The 26,634-nt window shown below is 37.0% G+C and overlaps 1 protein-coding gene across 1 annotated transcript in view; it reads right to left on the reverse strand.

The window, feature by feature from the left end:
• Nucleotides 1-26,634, reverse strand: part of NDUFV2 (NADH:ubiquinone oxidoreductase core subunit V2) — a 44,804-nt gene that overhangs the window by 8,043 nt on the left and 10,127 nt on the right. The window contains exons 2-7 of the mRNA XM_024580249.3: nt 20,874-20,939; nt 19,030-19,092; nt 18,827-18,943; nt 14,632-14,800; nt 13,264-13,373; nt 6,737-6,813 (exon numbers count right to left, since the gene is read on the reverse strand). Of these exons, the coding sequence (XP_024436017.2) occupies nt 6,737-6,813; nt 13,264-13,373; nt 14,632-14,800; nt 18,827-18,943; nt 19,030-19,092; nt 20,874-20,939 (602 nt within the window). The remainder of the gene's footprint in view (nt 1-6,736; nt 6,814-13,263; nt 13,374-14,631; nt 14,801-18,826; nt 18,944-19,029; nt 19,093-20,873; nt 20,940-26,634) is intronic.

Here is a 26,634-nt window from a genome sequence, read left to right on the forward strand (position 1 = left end):
TGTACGTGGGGGAGGGGCCGAGTGGGAGCAATGGCGCCCGCCTCACTCTCCTCCGGATTTTAATCGTTCACTCTGATACCCACAATCAAACTGGGCCCCTCTGGTGCTGGTTCCCGAGTGGGTGGGCCTGTGCACACTCTAGGCCCCTGTGGGTCTCTCCAACAACCTCTCCTGTGAGGCTGGGAGTCTCTCCTGCTGCCGCCCCAACCCCCAGGGGCGCTTTCAATCCCAGGTTTGAGGCTTTATTTCCCCGAGCTGGAGCCCTGGGTTGGGAGGTCTGCTTCGCTCCTCTCCGTTCGTCCAGTTTATCTGTGGGCGAATGTGGTGCCCACAGATAGAGGGTGCTACCCGCTGGGTTTATGTTCTCCGCCACTCTGAGTCCGGCCCTCTGGGTTTATCTGTGCAAATGTGGGACCGCAGGGTCTGCTAGTGCTCGGACTGCCTGCGCCATTTGTCCCACACTCCACCAGTCTCAGTCCTGCCACAGCCACGCGAGTCCTCTCCACCCCGGTGCCCGTCTCCGCCCCTCCTACCAGTCTGGATGAATGTCCATTTTCTATTTCCTTGGTGTCGGTGCCCCCCGCTGCTCGATTCTCTGTCAGTTCTGGTTGTGCGAGGAGGCGAGGAGGCACAGTGTGTCCACCTACGCCGCCATCTTGGTTCTCCTCCTTTGCCCATTTTTTAATTGGGCTGTTTGTTTTTGTGGTATTGAGTTAAGTACTCTATAAATTTTGGATATTAACTCCTTATCAGAGGTATTGGCGAGTATGTTCTCCCATTCTGAGGGTTGTTCTTTTATTTTGTTGATGATTTCCTTTGCTGTGTAAAACTTTTTAGTTTGATGTAGTCCCATTTATTTTTTCTTTTGTTTCCCCTGCCTGGGAAGATCTGTCCAATAAAAAATTACTACAAACAATGTCCAAGATTTGGCTGCCTATGTTTTCTTCCAGGATTTTTATAGTTTTGGGTCTAACATTGAAGTCTCTGATCTATTTTGAATTTATTCTTCTGTGTGGAATAAGCAGGTGGTCTACTTTCATTTTTCTGCACATATCTGTCCAATTTTCCCAACACCATTTATTCAAAAAACTGGCTTTAACTCATTGTATATGTTTGCTTCCTCTGTCAAATATGAATTGACTATAATAAAGGTGTGGGCTTATTTCTGGGCTCTCTATTCTGTTCCATTAATCAATGTGTCTCTGTTTATGCCAGTATCAGGTTGTACTGATTACTATGGAATTATAGTATAGTTAGACATTAGGTGGCTTGCTTGATTCCTCCAACACTGTTCTTCTTCCTCAGGATCACTGTTGCTATATGGGACCTTTTGTGGTTCCCAAGAAATTTTTGAAATACTACTTCTAGTTCTGTGAAATACACCATTAGAATCTTGAATAGGAATTGAGTTACATTTGTAGATTGCTTTTAGTTGTATGGACATTTTAATGATATTAGTTCTTTCTATCCATGAACACATATGGCTTTGACTTATTTGTATCTTCTTCAATGGCTTATAATATTCTAGGTATACATCCTTAGTTAGTTTTATTCTGAAGTAGTTTATTCTTTTTAAAGCAGTAGTGAATGGAATTGTTTTCTTAATTTCCTTGTTAGCTTGTTATTAGCATCAGCAATCTATTTTTATCTTATTTTTTAATATTTTATTGTTTATGCTTACAGTTGTCCCCCCCCTTTATTCCTCTCCCCCCAGCACCACGCCTCCCACCTGCATTCCCCCTCCTTAGTTCATGTCCATGGGTCGTACATATAAGTTCGCTGGCTTCTCCATTTCCCATACAATTCTTAACCTCACCCTGTCTATTTTGTACCTACCATTTAGGCTTCTTATGCCCTGTATCTTTGTCCCCTTTTCTCCTCCCACCCCCTCCTACTGATAACCCTCCATGTGATCTCCATTTCTGTGAACCTGTTCCTGTTCTAGTTGTTTGCTTAGTTCATTTCTGTTTTTTTAGGTTAGGTTGTTTACAGTTGTTTGTTGTCATTTTAGTATTCATATTTTTCATCATCTTTTTCTTAGATAAGTCCCTATAACATTTCATATAATAAGGGCTTGGTGATGATGAACTCCTTGAACTTGACCTTATCTGAGAAGCACTTGATCTGCCCTTCCATTCTAAATGATAGCCTTGCTGGATAGAGTGGTCTTGGATGTAGGTCCTTGCCTTTCATGACTTGGAATACTTCTTTCCAGCCCCTTCTTGCCTGCAAGGTTTCTTCTGAAAAAATCAGCTGATAGTCTTATGGGAACTCCTTTGTAGGTAACTTGTCTCCTCTTCTCTCACTGCTTTTAAGTTTCTCTCCTTCTGTTTAATCTTGGCTAATGTAATGATGATGTGCCTTGGTGTGTTCCTCCTTGGGTCCAGCTTCTTTGGTACTGTCTGAGCTTCCTCGACTTTCTGGAAGTCTATTTCCTTTGCCAAGTTGTCCTTCATTATTTGTTCAAATAAGTTTTCAATTTTTTGTTCTTCCTCTTCTCCTTCTGGCACCCCTATAATTCGGATGTTGGAACGTTTCAAGATGTCCTGGAGGTTCCTAAGCCTCTCCTCATTTTTCCGAGTTCTTGTTTCTTCATTCTTTTCTGGTTGGATGTTTCTTTCTTCCTTCTGGTCCACACCATTGATTTGAGACCCAGTTTCCTTCGCATCACTGTTGGTTCCCTGTACATTTTCCTTTGTTTCTCTTAGCATAGCCTTCAGTTTTTCATCTAGTTTTCGACCAAATTCAACCAATTCTGTGAGCGTCTTAATAACCAGTGTTTTGAACTGTGCATCCGATAGGTTGACTCTCTCTTCCTCGCTTAGTTGTATTTTTTCTTTGGAAAAAAGAGAGCTTTGGAGCTTTGAAGTGTTCTGTTATTTGGGCTATTTTTCTTTTTGTCTTGGTGCCTCTGTTACTTAAAGGGGCGGAGCCTTAGGTGTTCCCTGGGTGGGGTGGGGTAACGCTGGTCGCTGTGCTGTGACGCTGTACGTGGGGGAGGGGCCGAGAGGGAGCAATGGCCCTGCTCCACTCTCCACTGGATTTCAGTCACTCCCTCCACCACCCACAATCAAATTGGGCCCCTCTGGTGCTGGTTCCCAAGTGGGTGGGCTTGTGCACGCTCTAGGCCCCTTTGGGTCTCTCCAATGACCTCTCCTGTAAGGCTGGGAGTCTCTCCTGCTGTTGCCCCAACCCCCATGGGCGTTTTCAATCAGAGGTTTGAGGCTTTATTTCCCCGCGCTGGAGCCCTGGGCTGTGTGGTCTGCTTCGCTCCCCGCCGGTCGTCCTGGTTTATCTGTGCGCGAGTGTGGGGCTACAGGGTCTGCCAGTGGTCAGACCGCCTTCCCCGTTCGTCCCACACTCCGCTAGTCTCGGTCCCGCCACGGCCACGCGAGTCCTCTCGGCCCGGTACCCGTCTCCGCCCCTCTTACCGGTCTGGATGTATGTTTCTTTTTTATCTACTTGGTGTCGGACTTCCTTGCCATTTGATTTTCTGTCAGTTCTGGTTGTGCGAGGAGGCGCAGTGTGTCTACCTACGCCGCTATCTTGGTTCTCTCGTTACTCCGATTCTTTACATGGTTTCTTTGGGCTTATTATTCAGGTCTTGCCTCAAATGTCACCACCACAGAGAGACCCCTCCTGACTAAATTTACACCCAATCATTCTCTAACCGCTAATTCTGCTTTGTCTTAGCATTAATTCCTCAGACATTATATTAGTTGTCTACCTCCATAACTAGAATATAAAATGTCTGACCATTTGACCTTGTTTATAATTGCATGCAGAACCTATAATAGTGCCTGACATGGAGCACGTACCCAGAAATGTTTGTGAAATAAATGAATGGTGAGAAAATGCAATAAAGCAGACAAAGCAACTGTGTGGCAGAATATTAACGTTGGATTAACACTGTGATTGATAGAAGGGAAGAAGGTTCTTCTTTTTTTTTTATTAAACATTTTTTTTTATTGCTGTTCAATTACAGTTGTCTGCATTTTCTCCCCACCCCTCCACCCCGGGAAAAAGGTTCTGAGAGGCAAAAATATGACTACAGAATTATAAACACCAAGGAAAGGTAACATCTAAAGAAACCAAGTAGATTTAATGAGGAAATCCGCACTTAACAATTAAAACAAAGTACCCAGTCCTGGCTAGGCTGAGTTGGTTACAGTGTCATCCCAATACACTAAGGTTGGGGATTTGATCCCTGCTCAGGGCACATACAAGAATCAACCAATGAATGCATAAATAAGTGGAACAACAAATCGATGTCTCTCTCTGTCTCCCATTCTCTCTCTCTCTAAAAAAATCAATTGATCAAAAAAAAAGTACAGAAAAGTTGAAAGAAGTTATGGGTTTGAGTATAAATACAAGTGCAGCGTAACATCTGAGTCCTAAAAACAAGCTGAAGTTTGTGGAAAATATGGACTTTTCTGGGGGTTTGAGGGGAGGGCAAGATAGCTGCTTTTGAAGCAGAGGTAAGTAGGAGACAGGACCAGTATCTAAGAAAGATATTGTAATGTTCAAAAGGCTTCACTTCAGTAGCCTCCAAAAAGGAGAATGATTCTTCACATAGAAATTTTTTAGCCCAAAAACCGTAAGTGTAGCCCAAGAAAGTGAAGAACTAGGAAGAAAATTCCAAACCACTTTTAAGTAAATTCAACTTGAGTGTTAAAAGAAGTACATGTTTCTTAGAATAGAATATAACAGTCAATAGAATAGGGAGGCTGCTTGCCTTTACTAAACTTAAGTTATGCTGAACTCACCTCTTTTTCTTATTAGGTAGGATTATTAGTCTGCCAGAATAAGTGAGTACTTCTAGAGTACAGATTATAGAACCACTCATTCCCTCTGATTTAGCAATCCAACTGCAGGGTTTTTGTTATTTGTAACAAAAAGTAGGAAAATACATTTTAAAACAGGGGAATAAAGAAAATTATCAGCCCTGGCTACTGTGGCTCAGTAGATTGAGTGCTGGATTGTGGGCCAAAAGATTGCTGGTTCAATTCTCACTCAGGGCACATGCCTGAGTTGTAGGCCAGGTCCCCAGTTTAGGGCATTCAAAAGGCAATTGATTGATATTTCTCTCACACATCAATACTTCTCTTCCTCTCTTTCTCTCTCTCCTTTCCCCTCTCTCTAAAAATAAATAAATAAAATCTTAAAAAACACACATCACAGATCTTTTAATACATTAGAATACTATATGGGCATTAAAACCTACAAATGTTGAAAGAAAGAAATACTTACAAAAGGATTACAACTGTATTAACTGCACTAATACTTGCTAGTATTAAGAAAGTGATGTGAATACACAGATATGGATGGAATAGAGGCTTGTTTAGCAGCAAAGGCTCAGGTTCATAATTCAAGGAAAAGTTCTGGTAACTAGTATAACACGACTGCAGGACAGGAGCAAACTGGGTAAACTGTGCTTAAGTTGAAAATGATCTATGCATAACTGATTATATGTGCAATTAATGGTGTAATGTATCTGAGGCCAGAGTTGATGTAATTAGGCTTATTACAAGCATAATGTCTGGAACAAAGGAGACAGCCCATAATGCTCTGCATATTGCTCGACACACACATACATACATATATATATATATATATATATATCAAACATTGTGATTACTTTATATCACATTAAGAAAGTCACTAGTCTAATAGAAAAACCTGAGAGGAGAGACCAAACTCTCTAACACAAGGAAAAGCAATGAAACAACTGTGGATATTAAATCTAAGAAAAGGATATAGGGAAGACAAGATAGCTATTTTAAGTGACTGAAGAGCCATCCATCATGTGGAAGATGTATAAAAATTACCTTCTACAGGGAATAAACAGCATAGATGGTAGGTACAAAATAGACAGGGGGAGGTTAAGAATAGTATAGGAAATGGAGAAGTCAAGGAACTTATATGTATGACCCATGGACATGAACTAAGGGAGCAGGGAATGCAGGTGGGAGGGGTTGTGCAGGGTGGAGGGGAATAAAGGGGGGGGAATGGGACAACTGTAATAGCATAATCAATAAAATATATTAAAACCCCACAAATATTAGTTAACACCCAGTTGAGAAAAACAACATAAATATTATGACTTTTATACACATTAAACATAAACACACACACAAAAATTACCTTCTGTTGGTTCAAAGGGTACAATAGGACCTTTAGTCAGAAATTTGGAGACAGACTTTGAGTCAATCTTTTGGCAGTGTGAACTTTTAAATAATAAATTAGATTTCTTTGTAGTAAATTTCCTTTCTCTATAAACACTCAAGTAGATACTAAATGATTACCTGATAGGGTTTTAGAGGAGGAAAAAAATTCTTGCTTTAGATGACGGGTTGGTATAGATAGTATCCAAGGCTCCTAACAATTTCTGTGAATGTGGGGTATGAAATTTTGTTGGTTTCTTTTTTTTTATGATTTCATTTATTTATTTTTAGAGAGAGAAGGGAGGGAGAGAGAGAGGGAGAGAAACATGGCTGTGAGAGAGAAACATTGATCAGTTGCCTCTCCTACATGCCCCTACTGGGCACCGAACCTGCAACCAGGAATATGCCCTGACCAGGAATGGAACTGGCAACCTTTGGCTTTATGAGATGAAGCCTAGCCAACTGGGCCACACCAGTAAGGGTAGGAGTATAAAGTTTTAAAAATTAAGTTTATGTGAAAAACTAATTCAGGTTAAAACTTTAAAATTTATTACATAAAAATAAAAGCATACCTTGGCCCAGGTTTTGGAGTTTTGCCAGCCTTGAGCTCATCAATAATTTCTTCAATATCCTTAGGTGTCAAATCCTCCTACAAAAAAGTATTAGAATTATTTTCTACTATTGAAATCTGTGTAAATCCCTAACATCACTTAGTTTATTGTTTGTCTCTCTCAACTTACAAGTTAGTTACCAAGGTAGCAGCAACTGAATAACTTCTATATATACATATAGTACATACTGCTAAATGCAATATGCAGTAAGAGCTGCTGCTGAAGAGGCAATACAAACTAGTGCTTTGAAGTGTGATAGTTCTGTATTTGAGTCCTCACTCTATCACTTACTAGCTAGTAATCTTAGACAAGTTACTTAGCCTCCCAAGTCCTTCTTCAATTGTAAACCTACTTGAGAATTCAATGAGAAAATATATAAAACAGAACAGTGCCATGGCAGATGCTCAACAAATGCTATGTGACTGAAGAAACACTGAGGTGGCAAATAGTAATTAGAACCAGCAGGCATAGTAACTTAAAAGTATATGACCTAAATATCTACTATCCCAGCAATATCTTCTTTCTTTCCCAGGTGAAATTCACAGTTTCAAAATTCATTTAATTTTCAAAGGGAAAGTTGAAAAAAACCTTATTTTTGACACATTTATTTAATGACCCTAACCCTCCAAACTCCATTTAAACTAAAACCGCTTTATATTTTATATACTGCACCTGTGTAAAATTTTTAACTCAAGGAAGGGTTCTGTTATTTTAAATAACAAATATAATTGAAACACATGTATTTGTATGCCTAGCTGCTACAACCTAGGTTTAATCAAAACACAGTCAGAACAGAATGGCAAGATTAAACTAAGAGAAAAATGCCTAAACTACATTATATCCCCTCTCTCCCTTCAAAACTGTTAAGTATTTAACAATGTTTTATAGTACCCTAGTACTATGCTAGGGAAATCATGATTCAATATTGCATCTCCAGTACCTGGTCATGTAAAAGCTTTAATATTGAATTAAACATTTATGAAAATAAAAAGTTGCTTGTTCAGAACTTCATAGCTAGAATAAATCTTTAAACTCATCTAATATTTTATGCCTCCCCCCAAATTATTATGAGAACTTTAAAGCTAACATGAATACCCATATTCCTTACCTAGACTGAGCAATTTTTAAATTGCCATATTTGCATTATGGACACACATGCCCTTTTTTGGGCTGCACCTTTTGAAAGCAAGTTGTAGACATCGTAACAATGTACCCCTAATACTTCAGTAGGCCATCTCCTAAGAATAAAAAATTTTTCTTAAATAGCAATGCCATTACCACGCCTGATCAACTGTCAAGTCCATACTCAAATCTATCTAACCATCCTCAAAAATGTGGTAACTGTTTTTTTTCCTAAGTAGGATCCAATCAAAGTTTATATGACTGCTGCATTCTTCCACTCATCAACTGAAATACATAAAATTAATTGCCTTCCCAAAGACTATAAAACTACTAACTGGAAGAATCTTTAGCTCTTGGATAAGTCCATGGGCTACCATATTTAGCCTTACAATACTTCATATAAAGTCTTGACTGTCTAATTCCTCCTTAAATCAAGATCCTCATTATTATGAATTGCAGAAATGTACGAAAAGGGAAAGTTGTTGCCATATGTTTAAAGGGCTTTTTTGTTAAAGCATGGGAAATAAGAAATTTAAATCACTGATCATTAAAATAAAGAAAATCACTATAATGAATGAAAATACCCTAAAAATCTAAAAGACCAAAGAAATCAAATTTCACCTTCTTTAAAAAAAGTTATAGATATCTTCCAGCCAAGATGGAGGCATAGATAGACACACTGTGCCTCCTCACACAACCAAATGAAGGACAACAATTTAAAAACAAAAAACGAGAACTGACAGAAAATCGAACTGTATGGAAGTCCAACAACCAAGGAGATAAAGAAGAAACATTCATCCAGACCAGTAGGAGGGGCGGAGACTGGCAGCTGGGGTGGACAGGACTCAAGGCAAGGCAGCACCTGGCGGACCCAGTGAGGTGGCGGATTGTGGAACCGGGAGTGCGACAGCTACCAGACCCTGTGGCCCCACATTCGCGCATAGATAAACCGGGAGGAACGGCGGGGGAAGGAAGCAGACCTCACAACCCAGGGCTCCAGCTCCGGGAAATAAAGCCTCAAACCTCTGATTGAAAACACCCATGGGGGTTGAGGCGGCAGCAGGAGAAACTCCCAGCCTCACAGGAGAGGTTGTTGGAGAGACCCACAGGGGCCTAGAGCGTGCACAAGCCCACCCACTCGGGAATCAGCACCAGAGGGGCCCAGTTTGATTGTGGGTAATGGAGGGAGTGACTGAAATCCAGCAGAGAGTGGAGCAAGTGCCACTGCTCCCTTTCGGCCCTTCCCCCACATACAGTGTCACAGGGCAGCAACCAGCGTTACCTCGCCCTGGTGAACACCTAAGGCTCCGCCCCTTTACGGAACAGGCACGCCAAGACAAAAAAAATGGCCCAAATGAAAGAACAGATCAAAGCCCCAGAAAAAAATACAACTAAGCAACGAAGAGACAGTCAACCTATCAGATGCACAGTTCAAAACACTGGTAATCAGGATGCTCACAGAATTGGTGGAATTTGGTCGCAAATTAGATGAAAAACTGAAGGCTATGCTAAGAGAAACAAAGGAAAATGTACAGGGAACCAATAGTGATGGGAAGGAAACTGGGACTCAAATCAACGGTGTGGACCAGAAGGAAGAAAGAAACATCCAACCAGAAAAGAATGAAGAAACAAGAATTCAGAAAAATGAGGAGAGGCTTAGGAACCTCCGGGACATCTTGAAACGTTCCAACATCCGAATTATAGGGGTGCCAGAAGGAGAAGAGGAAGAACAAAAAATTGAAAACTTATTTGAACAAATAATGGAGAAGTTCCCTAATCTGGCAAAGGAAATAGACTTCCAGGAAATTCAGGAAGCTCAGAGTCCCAAAGAAGCTGGACCTAAGGAGGAACACACCAAGGCACGTCATAATTCCATTAGCCAAGATGAAACAGAAGGAGAGAATCTTAGAAGCAGCAAGAGAAAAGGACACAGTTACCTACAAAGGAGTTCCCATAAGACTGTTAGCTGACTTCTCAAAAGAGACCTTACAGGCAAGAAGGGGCTGGAAAGAAGTATTCCAAGTCATGAAAAGCAAGGACCTACATCCAAGATTGCTCTATCCAGCAAAGCTTTCATTTAGAATGGAAGGGCAGAAAAAGTGCTTCCCAGATAAGGTCAATCAAGTTCAAGGAGTTCATCATCACCAAGCCCTTATTATATGAAATGTTGAAGGGATTTATCTAAGAAAAAGAAGATAAAAAATAGGAACAGTAAAAATGACAGCAAATTCAGTTATTAACAACCACACCTAAAACAAAAACAAAAGCAAACTAAGCAAACAACTAGAACAGGAACAGAACCACAGAAATGGAGATCACATGGAGGGTTATCAACAGGGGAGTGGGAGGGGAAAGATACAGAGAATAAGTAGCATAAATGGTAGGTAGAAAATAGACAGGAGGAGGGTAAGAATAGTATAGGAAATGTAGAAGCCAAAGAACTTATATGTATGACCCATGGACATGAACTATAGGGGGGGAATGTGGGAGGGAGGAGGTGGGAAGGATGGAGTGGAGTGAAGGGGGGGAAATGGAACAACTGTAATAGCATAATCAATAAATATATTAAAAACAAACAAACAAAAAAGTTATAGATACCCATTTCAGGCATTATGGCAACATAGCTATCCTGATTCAACTTCATGTTGTAACAACTAGAAATGCTTTTAAATTTCATCAATACACTGGCAAAAAAGAAATACCCAGAAACCAAAAACTCAAAAAAACCCAAGTAGAGAAGTGGAACACCAAGGAAACGTGGCTTTAGGGTTTCATAGTCTAGAGCAGTGATTTTCAACTGGTGTGCTACAAGAATTTTTAAAACATGCAATAACTGCCTATTTAGTCAGGGACACTGACCTCTTTTCCCTTCAGTTTTCAAATAAAAAAATGCCAACAGCCAATACAACAGCTGTCCAATGCGAATGAATCAAGATTATAACTCCCTGGCTGGGTGCTCAGTTGAAGCGTCACCCTGTACACCAAATGGTTGTAGGTTCTATTTCTAGTCAGGGCACAGCCCTAGATTGAGGATTTTGATCCCCATTTGGGGTGTATATGGGAGACAACTGATCGATGTTTCTCTCTCTTTCTCTCTCAAATAAATAAATAACATATCCTGGGATGAGGATTTAAAAATATATATACCTTTTAAAATTTTTTTGTCAGATCGACAAGTATAATTTTTGTTGTGCCATGAAATTTTTAGTGATTAGTTTGTGTGCCATGAGATGAAAAAGGTTGAAAATTGCTGGTCTAGAGGGGCAAAGGACAAAGCCCCAGGTCACAAGAGACATGCAAACCACATGAAGTTAAGACCCCAAAAACCTGGTAACTAGAAATTAAACCGTCCCTCAAAAAACTACTAGCCTAGAACCTTACGACACATTGGGGGCTAAGGGGAAGGCATGAGGGACTCTCTTTTGGGTCAGTAGCATTTCCAGGAGCTCTAGAGCAAAGCAAATCTCTTTCTGAAGAATCCACCTTTAATACTAGCCTCAAAGAATTTCCATAAACAAATTTTTAAGAAGTATGAGCTAACAAGATATGAATAAAAACCATGATATCATTAGAATAGCAGGCAATTAAAAAAAGAGATAAATAGACTCTACACACTTGGGTATTATGTCTAAGGTCAAAATGCAAATTTAAAAATATTTAGAACTAAATGATGAAAATATTTTTACCAACACTTGTGAAAAATGGCCCTGGACAGGTAGCTCAGTTGGTTGGAGCATCATCCCAAAAACCAAAAGGTTGTGGGTTAGATTCCCTGTTGGGGCATATACCTAGGTTGAAGGTACCCAACTGATGTTTCTTTCTTTCTCTCTCAAATCATTAAACAGGTTTTCGGGTGAAAATTTAAAAAAAAATAAAGTAAATAAAATAAAAAGAAACTTGTGATACCTGGCTAAAACACTACTAAAAAAGAGGTATGATACCATCTCTGTAAAATTGTTAGAAAAACTAATATAGAATTACATATTATTATGGCTGGGTACATATATTTAAAAAGTTGAAAAATATTTAAAGGAAGAATATACACTAAATAAATGATAGTGGGACAAACAGTGGAATGAACCTCTTAGAATGAATGGAAAGAATTGGAGTTTGGGTGGAAATGAGAACAGTTTACTTGCATCTATAGCTTATCTCTACAAATAATAATAAGTATAAAAATAACTTACTGAAGTATGGAAAATGTTATTATCTGTTAAGTCTTAGGGGTTATTTTCTGTATTTATTGGATTGGCCAAAAAGATTGTTTTTCCTGTAAGATGGCTCTAGTTAGTGCTTAGTTGTCTTGAACTTCATTCAAAACAATTTTGTTAGGTTGTATTGTGACAGCTGTCATATTGGCATGCACTTAAAGAAAAAAATCGGTAAATTATCATGTAGCCATTTTAATGTTGAAAACTAAAGAAAATATGCAACATTTTCAGCATATTATGCTTTATTATTTCAAGAAAGGTAAAAATGAAACTAAAATGCAAAAAAGGATTTGTGCAGCATATGGAGAAGGTGCTGTGACTGATTGAATATGTCAAAAGTGGTTTGTGGAGTTTCATGCTGGAGACTTCTCACTGGACAATGCTCCACAGTTGGGTAAATCAGCTGAAGTTGATAGCTATTAAGTCGAGACATTAATTGAGAACAATCAACACTACACACGTGGGAGATAGCCAATATACAAATGAATAAAGTTATTGGTGAAAATGAAGACTGTGCCTTATTTTACAGAAAAAACTGTACAGACTTTTTGGCCAATCCAATATATGTAAATGACTGAATTTTTCACAATTTAGAAGTTTTACAAATATATCATCTTCTAGGGTTAAATGCAAACATTTTTTAAAATAAATTTTTCAAAGCCACCTGGTGGACAATTCTGTAGAAGCTAAAATTGGCATATTTTCCCCAGGCTGGTGTGACTCATTGGTTTGAACGACAGCCTACGAACCGAAAGGTCACAGGTTTGATTCCCAGTCAGGGCACATGCCTGGGTTGCAGGCCAGGTTGCCAGTGGTGGTTGTGAGAGGCAACCAATCAATTGATGTTTCTCTCACACGTCAATGTAGCTCTCCCTCTCTTTCTCCCTCCCTTCCTCTCTCTATAAAAAAAGAGAACTAAAATCTTTAAAATTCGCATATCTTTATGATAGGTTTTATATTCTTTGATTTTTGAAAATCAAAGAATAGAATACCAAGAAACAAACCAACCAAAAAAAACAAAGAAAAAACCTTCTGGGTATTTATGTCAACAGTTTCTTCTAAATGAGTAATTCATAAACCATTTACAGGATGGGAAAACAAATATTTTAAATATGACATCATACAACTTTAATTTATATTTAGTGAAATACTCACATAGTAGTTGTCATTTATTTGAACCATTGGTGCATTTACACAGGCCCCCAAACATTCCACCTCTATAACAGTGAAAAGTTTGTCAGGTGTAGTCTCCCCAACCTTTATTCCTAAAAGTATAAATAATCAGTATAAGAACCAGATTATATTTTCATAGCAATATGATTTTAAAAAGAAAAAAGAAAACCAACAACATATTATGGAGGTATACAAAAAGTATTTATGAGCACTAAATTTCTTAAAGAAAACAACTCTGTATAATTTTACTAGAACATTGAAGGATTTCTTAAGTGAATTTATTCCTTTAAAAACAATCAAATTTCAGGGGACTACTCTCCAGGGTATGTTGTGCATCAGACTGCACAATTTTCATTTTGACTGTGATAATTAACAATGTACTAAAATCATTTATACTATCGGATTGGCAAAGGCTCAGGACACTGCTAATGTCAAACATCATTAAGAATGTGAAGAGAACAATTACTCTGATATCTTAAGGGAAGGCATTTTGGCAACATAAAGTAAAATCTGACACAGCAATTCTACTTCCTATAAAGAATCTCATTATATAATAGGATAAGTATTCAAAGATGAATATACATATAACAGAATAACTTGTTATAACAGAAAAATGAGACATACATATTATGCTGTAGTTAAAGTGCAAAAGCAAATTCAGACACATTACATTTATATATTTAACAATGAAAAACTTAAACAATGTAAAATCTAAAATTAACACACTCAACTTTTATCAGAATTTGTATCTTGAAAGTGGGGGCTGGGATTATGAATAGACTTCAGCTTTCTGTTTTATATACTTCAATACTGCCCAATTATATTTACAATGTGCAAGTACTTTACATTATATTTAGTAACAGAAATATTTGTTAAAGAACACTTTTTTACTTTATTTGATATGAATAGTAATAAATGCAGCAATGGAAATTTTATGTGGAAAAAAATAAAATCCCATTTCAAACTTCCCTTCCTGAAGTATTCTTACTATTCTCACATTTTATTTGTTCCAAGGCTACTGTGAAAGAACAGGACAATATAGTCACTTTTTTACATAACACATGCTATCATAATGAAACTTAATTTTCTAAACAATGAGAACTTTAAAATTCCTACAAGCTTTTCCGACATACTTAATGATTACAAAAGAAAAGGTGAAAATTCAGCTTTGAGGCTGAAAACTTTTATTTATGAAGAAATAAAGGTAGATAAAAAGGATGACAAAAGTTTACTCATGAAGTACAGATCCAGTAAGATAGCAAAAGTTGGAAAAGTCAGGTAGAAATAGGTCAACTCTAGAAAGACAATTCTAATTTTCATAAAAGTTTATAAATATAATGCATCCCATACCAAGCTTTTTCTGAATGGCCTCCAGTATGCTGTCGGAGTTTCGAAGCATGCACGGTGTAGTAGTGCAGACCTGAATGTGATACTTTCCAACTGGCTTTCGATTATACATTGTATAAAAAGTTGCTACTTCATAGACTCTCATTGGAGGTACTTGTAAAACTTCTGCAACCTAAAAATATTAGGAAATTTTTAAATAACATAATTATAAGGTTTAATAATTGAGCTTTAGGTATGTTGTAAAAAGCATATTTCAGTATTGCTTAAATATGGTAAAAACAGAAAAGTTCTTCAAAAGCAGAAATATACCTGTATTTGGAATGTGCCAGGTATAAATCCTTTGATTTTTGCAGATACCTTACGTTTAAAACTACACAGAGCCCAGAGGCTAATGGTGACACCAGTACTCATCTCTGCAAAATGATCATTTTCCTCCAAATCTTTAAGTCTTTCATTATTAAGAATTTCTACTTTGATCATTTCAACTCATTATTTTGTAATTGAAAATTTCCAAATGGCAAAAATTTGGTGGCCAAACTCTAAAAAATTATTTTTCAACCTTTCACCAATTTTTCAAAAAAGCCTTGATGTTACTGGTGATGTACAATGTATGCAAATGGTATGGTGATAGAAAAACAGTTGAGAATCAAAGCTTACCTACTAGCCACCATTGGTTTACATATCTACACACACATGCTTCTCCAGTAGAATCCACACATTACTATTTCCTATGGATCTTACAGACCAGTAGTACTTCCCAACCTTTCACATCAAGGTATTTACAGAAAATACTTGTTTTGATATATTGGGCAGGAGGTATGGGGGTGAGGAGTGAGGGGATGTGGGGTGTTTAGGACCAAGGGACTCACTATCTAAGCACAACTCTCTTGGTCAGAGCAAATCTGTTAGGGTACAAAGGATTTTTTAGCTGTTTGTTAGGGATGGTCCATACACAGTGTATCATGACTAATCCTGGCTACAACTTTCTTGGTGATCTAATATTACTAATCTATCAAGTCTTAAGATTTGCTGTCTGGCATTTTTTTTTTTTTAATTTTAAAGATTTTATTTATTTATTTTTAGAGAGAGGGGCAGGGAGGGAGAAAGACAGGGAGAGAAACAGTGATCAGTTGCCTCTTGCATGCCCCCAAGTGGGGGCCTGGCCCGCGAACCAGGCAAGTGCCTCTACTGGGAACTGAACCAGCAAGCGTTTGGTTCCCAGGCTGGTGCTCAACCCACTGAGCCACACCAACCAGGGCTGCCATCTGGCATTCTTAAAAATAATGTATATATCCTCATTTTGACATGAAAGAAGAGCTCATAAAATGACATTTCAGATGGCATATATGTTGAACTTTCTCATATGAGGGATTCTAAACGAAAAGTATTCTCAAAACATTTAATCACAGCTCACCTGTGATTTATTTGGTGATACTAAACCAGGTATGTACCTCTAAATCTGGGGAGCTCTCTCAAAATATACCTGCTGGAGCCTGAAAATATACATACTGGAGCCCTACCACAGGAAGTGAGGCTTTGATGTCTAATTTGAAAAAGCTTCCCTGGGGCTGCTGCTGTGAACCATAGTAATGGTGAAGGAACTAATGTGTGAGTTTCTGGATTTTGTGTTTGTTATAAGGTTGGGCTTTTCTCTGGGGTCAGAGAGACAGTAACATTAAGTCTCAAACGTAAAGTAGAAAGAATCTTGATTCCATTCCCTATATGCTATTTCCTGCTTTTCACACATAAACATCCAATTCAAAATAGAACAGGACAATATATTTTAAATATTCTCATACTAGTTTCTCATTTATTTTATTTCCCTCTGCTAAACTTGCCTCTCAGCAAGACTTCCATCAAGCCTGTCATTATTAAAAACATACGGTTTTGCCAAAAGTATCTATAATTTAAATACATACCACAATAATATTTAGAAAGTTGACACTTGTTATATGGAAAATAATGTATAACCCCAAAGAATGTGATTAAAAAAAAAAACAAAACCTGTCTATGTTTACTAAGTATAGTACCAACCAAGCCTGCTTTATAACACTTTTTCATAGTCAAAAAATTACTAGGGGTTCACAACCCCTAGTATTAAGGTACTGTACAAAGCAAGTAAGAGATCAGTGAACTAAATCTAAAATCTGCATCTGAGATTCCATTAGATAAATCAAGGACATTCCTATTCTCCTAGACAGATGATAATGGTCTACCCTAATAGACCAAATAAAATTTAGAAAGTGAAAAAGAAGAATGAAGTAGAGTACATTCTCTGCAAGAGTCAGTCAGTAGAAAACATGTTGAATTGAAAATAGTTCCTACCTCTTATCACTCAGAAATTGTAATGTAACATTTGGAAAGATCTTCACTACAGATGAGGAAGTATGTCCAGAGAAAAATCAAGACTTCTTAGCTCAAAGTCAAAATATATTTTCCATTTTACCACACTGGTTTATTAGTTTTATGATTCTCAAAAGAATCAAATAATACATGGTTTTATATAGCACTTTGTAAATAAAGTATACACTGTAATACCACACAAATGTAGTTATATTAATAGAATATGAATAAACTTGATATTGGAATAATGCTGAAAATATTACTAAAATAATTAATTTTATGTATGAATAGACTAAGTTAAATTGATCATCCATAGCATTTCTCTAGGTCGTTGATTCCAAAGTGCCACAATCAAGTGTCATATACCATGTTTTACATACTGAGAGACTGGACTAGAACATGCAAAAAAATGAAACTAGACCACCAACTTATACCATACACCAGAATAAACTCAAAATGGATAACAGACTTAAATGTAAGTCAGGATACCATAAAAATCCTAGTGGAAAACACGGGCAGTAAAATTTCAGATTATCTCACAATGCATTATTTTTGCCAATATATCTCCTAGGGCAAGGGAAATAAGGGAAAAAATAAACGAAGGGGACTAAGTCAAAATTAAAAAGCTTCTGCATGGCTAAAGAAACCATAACCAAAATGAAAAGGAATGACTGTATGGGAGAACATATTTGCCAACAATATATCAGACTAGGGCTTAATCTCCAAAATATATAAAGAACTCATACGACCCAACACCAGGAAGAAACTATCCAATTAAAAAATAGGCAAAGGACCTGAACAGACACTTCTCCTAGGAGGACATCAGATGGCCCATAGACATATGAAAAGATGTTCAACATCACTAGCCATCAGAGAGATGCAAATTAAAACTACAATAAGGTATCACCTCAAACCTGTCAGAATGGACATCGTTAATAATCAAGGGCTGGTGAGGACGTGGAGAAAAGGGAACCCTTTCTCCACTGTTAGTGCACTGTTGGTAGGAATGCAGACTGGTGCAACCACTGTGGAAAACAGTATGCAATTTCCTCAAAAAATTAAAAATGGAACTGCTTTTGACCCAGCGATTCCACTGCTGGGGATATATCCTAAGACTCCCGAAACACCAATTCAAAAGAATTTATGCACACCTAAGTTTATAGTAGCACAATTTACAATAGCCAAGATTTGGAATTGCCTAAGTGCCCATCAGTAGATTAGTGGACCAAGAACTGTGGTATATTTACATAATGGAATACTATACAGCAGGGAAAAGGAGGAATTCCTGACTTTTGCAATAGCATGGATGGAACTGGAGACCATTATGCTAAGGGAATTAAGTCAGTTGGTGAAAGAAAATATCATATGATCTCACTCAGAGGAGGAATCTAATGAACAAAATAAACTAATGAGCAAAACAGAACCAGAGGTATGGAAACATGGAATAGACTGACAGCTGTAAGAGAGGAGGGGGAAAGTAGGGACTGATTGAAAGAAGTGAAGGGATTAGTCAAAGAACATATATGAAGGACCCATGGACGTGGACAACAGTATGGGGATTGACTATGGAAGTGGGCGTGGGCTGGGTCAGGGAAGATTAAAGGGGAAAAGTGGGACATCTGTAATAGTATAGACAATAAGAAAAAAAATAATAAAAACTCTACCTTTTTAGTTCTCGGCATTACTAAGGGAACCAACAAAAACACAAATGTTATTTGGGGAGACATATAAATGATTAAAGGTCTTCAAACTCTTATATTTTGACATTAATGACTGTCAGAGACATTTCTACACAAGGGAGTTACCGTACACAATCTCACCTCTTTTTGAGCGAAGGCAACAATAAAGTCAGTACCTTGTTCATAGCAGAGATGGGCAGCCATCCATTCTGTCTTTGGGCTAAATCCAGGACTGGAAGCACAGCTGCTGCTTTATGCCCTTCTGGATAGTTTTTTACAATTGCTTCTATTCTCTGTATCAAAGAAAAAGCACCTGTTTTTATACACCTGCAGATACTAAATATTTTGTGTATTAATTATAATGTTATTTTAATCATACCTTATAGTTTTCTGGTGTGAAATCAAATGGAGTATCTGGGTTATTCTCAGGAGTATCTCTGTGCTAATCAAAAGAAAAAAAATATTCCAAAATGATTAAAATTCCTCAAAAGTGTAAATAACTTCGCACATTACTGTTACTGATCATTTAATCTCTTCACTTTATTCTCAACAGATACAAATCTATCTATCCCTGCACCAAAAAGAATGTCTAAGGCAGTAGGAGAACGACAAATAGCATGTGATCTCACTTATAAGAACAATCTAATGAACAAAATAAATGAATGAACAAAATAGAACCATAGGCACAGAACCACAGAATAGACTGACAGCTATTAGTAAGACAGGAGGGGGCAGAGGGGACTGTCTGAAAGAAGGTGAAGGGATTAGTCAAGGAACATATATGAAGGACCCATGGACAGGGACAATGGGGTGGGGACTGACTATGGAAGTAGGAAGCAGGCTGGGTGGAGGGATCTAAGGGGGAAATAATTGGAACCACTGTAAAACATAAAAATAAATTAAAAAAAATTTTTAATGACTAAACCAACTATTAAATACACATGTGATGAGTATGATTGCCAAAGTAATATTAGCAGAATTCAAAATTTTAGGAAATTTTAGAAATCACCATTTAATGTTTAAGAGAAGTAGCTTTAGGACCAAAAAACCAAAAGGTTATCCAACTCAGAGAATAAGATCTTCTAATGTAATTACCAAAACATTACTAATTATTGGAAGCCTTATGAAGACAGAATTTTGAGTGTGAACATAGGTGCATTTTTCCAAGAGAGGGTATCAAATTATCAAAAGGACTCACTACTTTAGGGAAGTTGCAAAAGCACCATCTCTTCTCCACATAATAGAAACCAGTCAACAGCTAGTTTTCCGCAACAGAAACTAGTCAACAGTAAGAAGCGTTATTTTTTTCTCCATAAAAGATCAAGCCCTTTAAAAACTCACAAGAAATGGCACGTCAACAGGAAATCTTATGAGTCACAATGAGATGAACATTTATAATGATTAATGTTATGTATGTAAGGTGAACACAGAACTGAATCTCTTAATATGTTAACACTCAGTTTCTCTTCAAGGACATAAAAGAGGAAAAATGAAAACTTTGGACAATGATCTCAAACACTGCATACTTAATGTTTTTAGACAAAGATGATAAAATATAAAGCAGGAATTTACTTGTCAATAGTCTGCCAACTAACATTAAGATTCACCCTGCAAATAATTCAGTTTATAAAACTATACCACTAACTCTAAATCGTGTAAGTCCAGTAAACTGCCTTTAAACAATACTAGAGTAACACCTGAAAACTGTACCTTCGTCAGAGAAGGGGAATAAATTATCTTATCCTTTCTGAATCATGCAACTAAGGAGGGGAGATCATTGACCTTTACTGTATTTAAACCCTGGAAACCAAAAATACAAAGCCCAACTGCCAATATATTCACTCTATTACTAAAATCCCTAAGTTTCTAACTAGTGCCATTTTGGGATTCCCCAAGTTGCAGCCTCAGAATCTTCTGTGAACCAACATCTGAGCTTTAAGAACTCAAAGTGTGAAATCAGGTTAGGGCTCACTCACAGCAATTTCACCAAATAACAATCTAAATTCTTATTCCCAGAGTTGCCCTGGTATCAACTTAAACTTTAGAGGTTCAGCTGGAACCACATATCTTTTGAAAAGTAGTGAATTCACAATTAGCTACATTTAAATTCCCACAATGGCCAGGATATACCAAAGACATGGCTATCTAAGATATTTTAGATTATTACAACAGATTTATCTAAGTTTTCAAGTCTTTTCATTGTGAAGAAATCTAGTAACTTACCACAAATAAGGCTCCTCCAGCTCCATTTTGCACAGCTGTCTTATGCAAATTCCTTGTATGTCTTCCCTAAAATTTTAAGATGATTTAGTAAATCACAAGTCTTAAGAAATTTCTTCTTATGGCAATACTTTAAGATTCATAACTAAAAACAATAGAATCAATTTACGGAAGTAAAAGATCTTAAGAGATATGGTCTACCACCTTACACTGCACCCATTTTATTTTAGTAGAGGTATAAAAAAATGGAGATCCAAAGGTAAGGTTACTAACTTTCCTAAGGTCACATATAAGAGTAAGTGGAAGAACCAGGATCAAAACCAGAGCTCGAGTTCTGTATCCTTTCTACAACACTCCATTGGCATACATTTGTAAGAGTTAATATACCATTAACTTACTGCCTTTTCACTTTTGTCTGAGTCAAGTTGGATGCCAGCTTTCATTTAGTGTGGACATTCATAAACATGTTGTCATTTTGTAAAAATGAGTCACATACTCTGTACAAATGAGTCTACTTTGTCTTCCTTTTTCTTTACTTAGTTCAGAAACTTCTGCCATACAAGCAGTTTCAGAAAGCTGCTTATGATAGATGCTATGCAGACTGACCATACTCAATTGTTTTGGAAGAAATCCATTTGATTTCCCTCTCCACTGCATTTCATTCCTCTTTGCTGTATTGCTCCTTCCATCATTTCTACCTTCTCCACTCCCTACCCCCCTGGAAAAGTAATTCAACTATTGTTCAGAAATCCTCTGATTTCTGAGTTACACTAATAACAGATGGTAGAACACTGGATTAAACCAAGCACGGAACTGGCAAAGAGTTGGATTCAAAGAAGCCAAACATAACAGAGAAGTAACACAACACAATCATTTATTTAACAGTTCCCTAGGTCCAAGTAATATTTCAGCTAAAGAAATAAGTTTACATAGAGCACTTGCTTTAATTAACAAAACAAGACCCAGGTACAGAATGGGAGATGTAACAAAATATGGGAGTAATAAGCATCAGCGTTAGGATAATGTGGAAGGAGAAAATTCAGTCGACTAGTGGTACACAAGGGGGCTTCAACTATTTAGGTTTTGTTTCTCTCTTAGGCAGCAAGTGGATATACAGTATTTATTATATTTTTTATGTCAGAAATATATGCCAATCTTTAAAAAATGCAACACATATCAAGAAATTTTATATTATTATACTTTTATTCAATTTCTCCCAAATTGATTCAGGCTTAATCTGTGAACTAAATATAAGGTTATGCCCATATCCCTGATTTGCCTGTCCAGAACCTGGACAAAAATAAACATAAAATTAAGGCCATAATTCCAAAATAACATTATAATAACAACATCAGCTTTGAAACATTAACAGAAACATTTACAAGACAGTACCTACAACCACCTTATCTGAGAAGATACACATACACACATATTTTAAATCAAATAACAATTTTTACTGAGTAACAGTAAGTTACTTAGCTAAATTCTGAGAGAAAACAAAGGATTTCATAATAAAATAAATAAGGATTAATTTAAGAATAGGGAAAGTATCCGATCCTCTCTTTTCTTATCTAACCCAAGCAGTATTTTCTGCTTACTTTGCTGGCTTTTTATGCACTCCCTTAGGGTAGTAGGTGTTCTCAGGACTGAGTTCTGTTCTATGTTCTGTACTCTACAGTTCTTTGCCACTGAGAGCTTACCTGTTTTCATCTATTAAGTCTACACTGATGACTAGAATCTTAAACACACTTGACTACAAAAAGTTAACAGCTTGAGGTCATGAATGCATATAAATCCATGAGAAAAATGAGTAAATATGAACAAAAATGTCACAAAATTCAAACAGTTAAACTTACCAGTAATTAAAAACATGCAACTTTAAATGAGCTAACATTTTCCAGCTATCAAATTAGCAAAGAGATTTTTAAAAAGATAACATTCAGTTCTGCTGTGTGTATGGAGAGGTGGGCATGCTTATACATTAGGTAAAAATTGATAGTCTTTTAAGAAAGCAAATTGGCATCACGTATGGACAGACCAAAGAAAGTTTCTATCTTTTAACTTAATTTTACTTTTAGAAATTTATCCTAAAGAATAGTAGAAAAAAAGCCCTGACTGGTATGGCTCAGATGGGCATCGTTCCACAAAGTGAATGGTTGCCCATTGAATTCCTGGTCAGGGCACATGCCTGGGTTGCAGGCCAGGTCCCGGTTGCAGGGTTGGGGATGTGTGAGAGGCAACCTATCAATATTTCTCTCCCTCTCTTTCTCCTCTCTTCCCCCCTCTCTAAAAATAATACATAAAATCTTTAAAAAATAAGAATAGTAGAAAATGAGTACAATCATATATATAAAAATGTTTTCTCTAACATCTGTTATAGCAAAATACAAGCAACTAAAAAGCCCAACATAGGGAGGTTTTAAATAAATATTAAGAATTCCAACAAAAATCCTATTTCCTAAAAATAATGACACAGAAAATTAATAACATTAAAAAAAATTCATCAGGTACTGCCCCGGTTGGTGTGGCTCAGTGGATTGAGTGCTGGACTGTGAAGCAAAGGGTGGACAGTTCAATTCCCAGAAGAGGCACGGGCCTGGGTTAAGGGCCAGGTCCCCAGTAGGGGGTGCACAAGATGCAACCACACATTGATGTTTCTCTCCCTTGCTTTCTGCCTGCCTTCCCCTCTCTAAAAATAAATATAAAATATTTTAAAAAATCATCAGATAAAAACCAAAACTTATCACCTCCACTGTTAATCCTATTATCTCCTTCCAATTTCCCTGTGCGTCAAATTAAATACCACCAATCTTAAAACAGCTTAAATATTTGATCCTTTCCTTACTATTCTGTCACATACTTTTATTTAAAGTAAACAAAAGAGTATTGAAAATTGATCTTAAGGCCTATGTAGTTACATATTGGAAAATTTATTGAGGCACACTCTGGCTGACCTGTAACTTAGTACATGCATATGAGCTTACCTACAGACACTTCTACCCCCGCAAAAAGTGTTTTAAAGTCCAAACCATTGAAGACAGACTACCATTGTTTGAGAACAATTACAAAAAAAGCATCTGTTACAGAGAAAAAAAAAACAGAGTTTCAGAGTAATTTTTTTTGAAGATTTGTATATGGCCTAACGCTATGCCACTTGCTAACATGTCACCTTGCACAAGTCATAATTTTTTAAGCCTCAATTTCTGTACCTGTAAAACTGGGATATTTACTTATTGGAGTGTTTTGAGGTTCAAATAATGAAGTCTCTGTTAAAGTACTATATAACCTGTTAAAGCACTACCCCCTTTTCCTAGCTGACGTGGATAAAATATTTAAGAAGTGGAAGATTTAAACTACTGCATTTTTAAGAATTAAAACAATTTAAAAATCACACTTTGTTCTAGATCAGTGAAATATGCCATTGGTATTTTAATAGGACTTGCATTGAATCTATAGATTGCTTTGGGTAGTATGGACATTTTAAAGAGGTTAATTCTTCCAATCCATGGAGAGTATATGCTTCCATTTATTTGTACCTTCCTCCATTTCTTTATTCAGTGTTCTATAGTTTTCCAAGTACAGGTCTTTTACCTCTTTGGTTAAATTTATTCCTAAGTACTTTATTTTTCTTGTTGCTATAGTAAATGGGATTTTTTTCCTAGTTTCTCTTTCTAATAGTTCATTGTTGGTGTACAAAAATGCCATCAATTTCTGAATAATGACGTTATATCCCACTACTTTGCCAAAGTCACTTATTAGGTCAAGCAGTGAAATAAGCCAGTCAGTGAAAGACAAATACCATATAATCTCACTTATAAATCTAATGAGCAAAATAAACTAACAAGCAAAATAGAACCAGAGATATGGAGACATGGAACAGACTGCCAAGAGGCCAGAGGGGACGGGGGAGAGGGATAATGGTGAAAAAAGGGGAAAGGGAGTAGTCAAAGAACATGTATGAATGACCCATGGACATGGACAATAGTGTGGGGACTGACTGTGGGAGCAGGGGTGGGCTGGGTGGAGGAGGGCAATGGGGGAAAAATTGGGACAACTGAAATAGAATAACAATAAAAAAATAAATAACATTTTAAAAAGAATAAATTACATTTGTTTGTAAGCAACCCTCCCCCTCAATCAGGCTTTCTTAGTTGACTCTAACAAAGAGTCATTCTCAATGGGCACAAAAAGAACAAATTACTGAGTTTCTTGCATTGGCACATTATTTTTTTCCTTCTACCACTCAGATAAGGCTCTCCCCCTCTTACCCTCTCAAAAGAGAGAGAACGATGCACATTATTTTTTGTTATTTATATCCACATAAGACTTCTGATTTTTCTCACAAATGTTTCCTTTTTTGTGAGAAAAATACAGTCTCCTTCCTCTCTGCTGAAATTAACATACAAATTTCTTTTTTACTTAAACTGGGAAAGGAAGCAGCAGTAATGCTGATAGTTTTCCATAGGTCTCAGGTCTCTGCACATCTTCTGACCAGGGGCACTAAACACTAACAGTTTTTGTTTCAGACTATCTTTTCAAGGATTTTTGTAGAGAATGTCTCCCTCTCAAGCACAGGTTGAGCAGGTATTCTTGCAGCTGGGGTTGGACTCCTCAGTGGTGATGCACAACATTCACCTGGGCTGCTCCATGTCACCCCCATGGGATTTGAAGGTGAAGGGGAACCAACATGAACGTGAAGCTCATGCTGCCTGCTGTGCTCTGAGTAGTAAGTCCTGTGTCTCTGACCCAAGGATCTCAGCCAGCAACCACAAAACTGAGGCAGGTTAACTTGTTTGCTTGCAAGTAGGGTAAAATCTCAGAGCCTTGACAGTTCTTGACAAGAAGGTCAAATCTACAAACACCCCAGTCTCCATGTTGTGTTGATTTTTCAAAATATAGGAAATAATTATAACATAAAGAATAGTATATAAAGAGTAAATGAATAAATAATATGAATATAGAGATATTATAAAAGAAAACAATTAACAGTAGCTATCTCTAGAGAGGAGGAACAAGGATCTGGAGTGGGAGGGACATTTACTCATAATATATGCAACATATATTAATAAATTTACCTTTATCCTTATCCTTTACTCCTAATATATAACATATATTTTGTATTTACTATAATATATATCCTTGAGTACTGTTTGAATTTTTTGCCATGTATGTGTATCACATTTCAATTTTTAAACTGAAAACCCTTGGTCCTCTTCCTCTCTTACTATCACCACTCTATTTCGGACATTATTTCAGGTCTGTGCATACTCTAACAGTTTTCTAGCTGATCCCCCCAATCCAAATCATTCTGTCTAACATCACCAAACTAATCTTTAAAATACTTTCCTGTTGATGGTGCATGTGATGTTGAAAAGGACCAATACCAAATAGAACTGTCAATCTCACTGTTTCCAAAAACTACATTTTCACATTCTAGTACCTCAGAAATTGGTCTGTATCACTTATCTAAGATTCCATAAATACCCTATGTGCATAGAGACAATTCAGCAAAGTGGTTAAAAAGTGGCTACAGAGCCACTTTCCTCATTTGTGAAATTGGAATAATATAGTACATACTTCACAGGATTATTGTGAGGATTAAAAGAGAGAATCCATATAAAGTGCTTAATAATGCCACCTGGCAGGTAGTATGTACTATATTAACTATTATATATTAGCTATAATTATATATTAGCTATTATTAACTATCAGAAGTACTATGTGTCAGGCATTAAGCTTTATACACAGTATTTAATCCTTGTAA

Source organism: Desmodus rotundus, chromosome 10 (genome assembly GCF_022682495.2).
Source record: "Desmodus rotundus isolate HL8 chromosome 10, HLdesRot8A.1, whole genome shotgun sequence".
NCBI classification, from domain to species: Eukaryota; Metazoa; Chordata; class Mammalia; order Chiroptera; family Phyllostomidae; genus Desmodus; species Desmodus rotundus.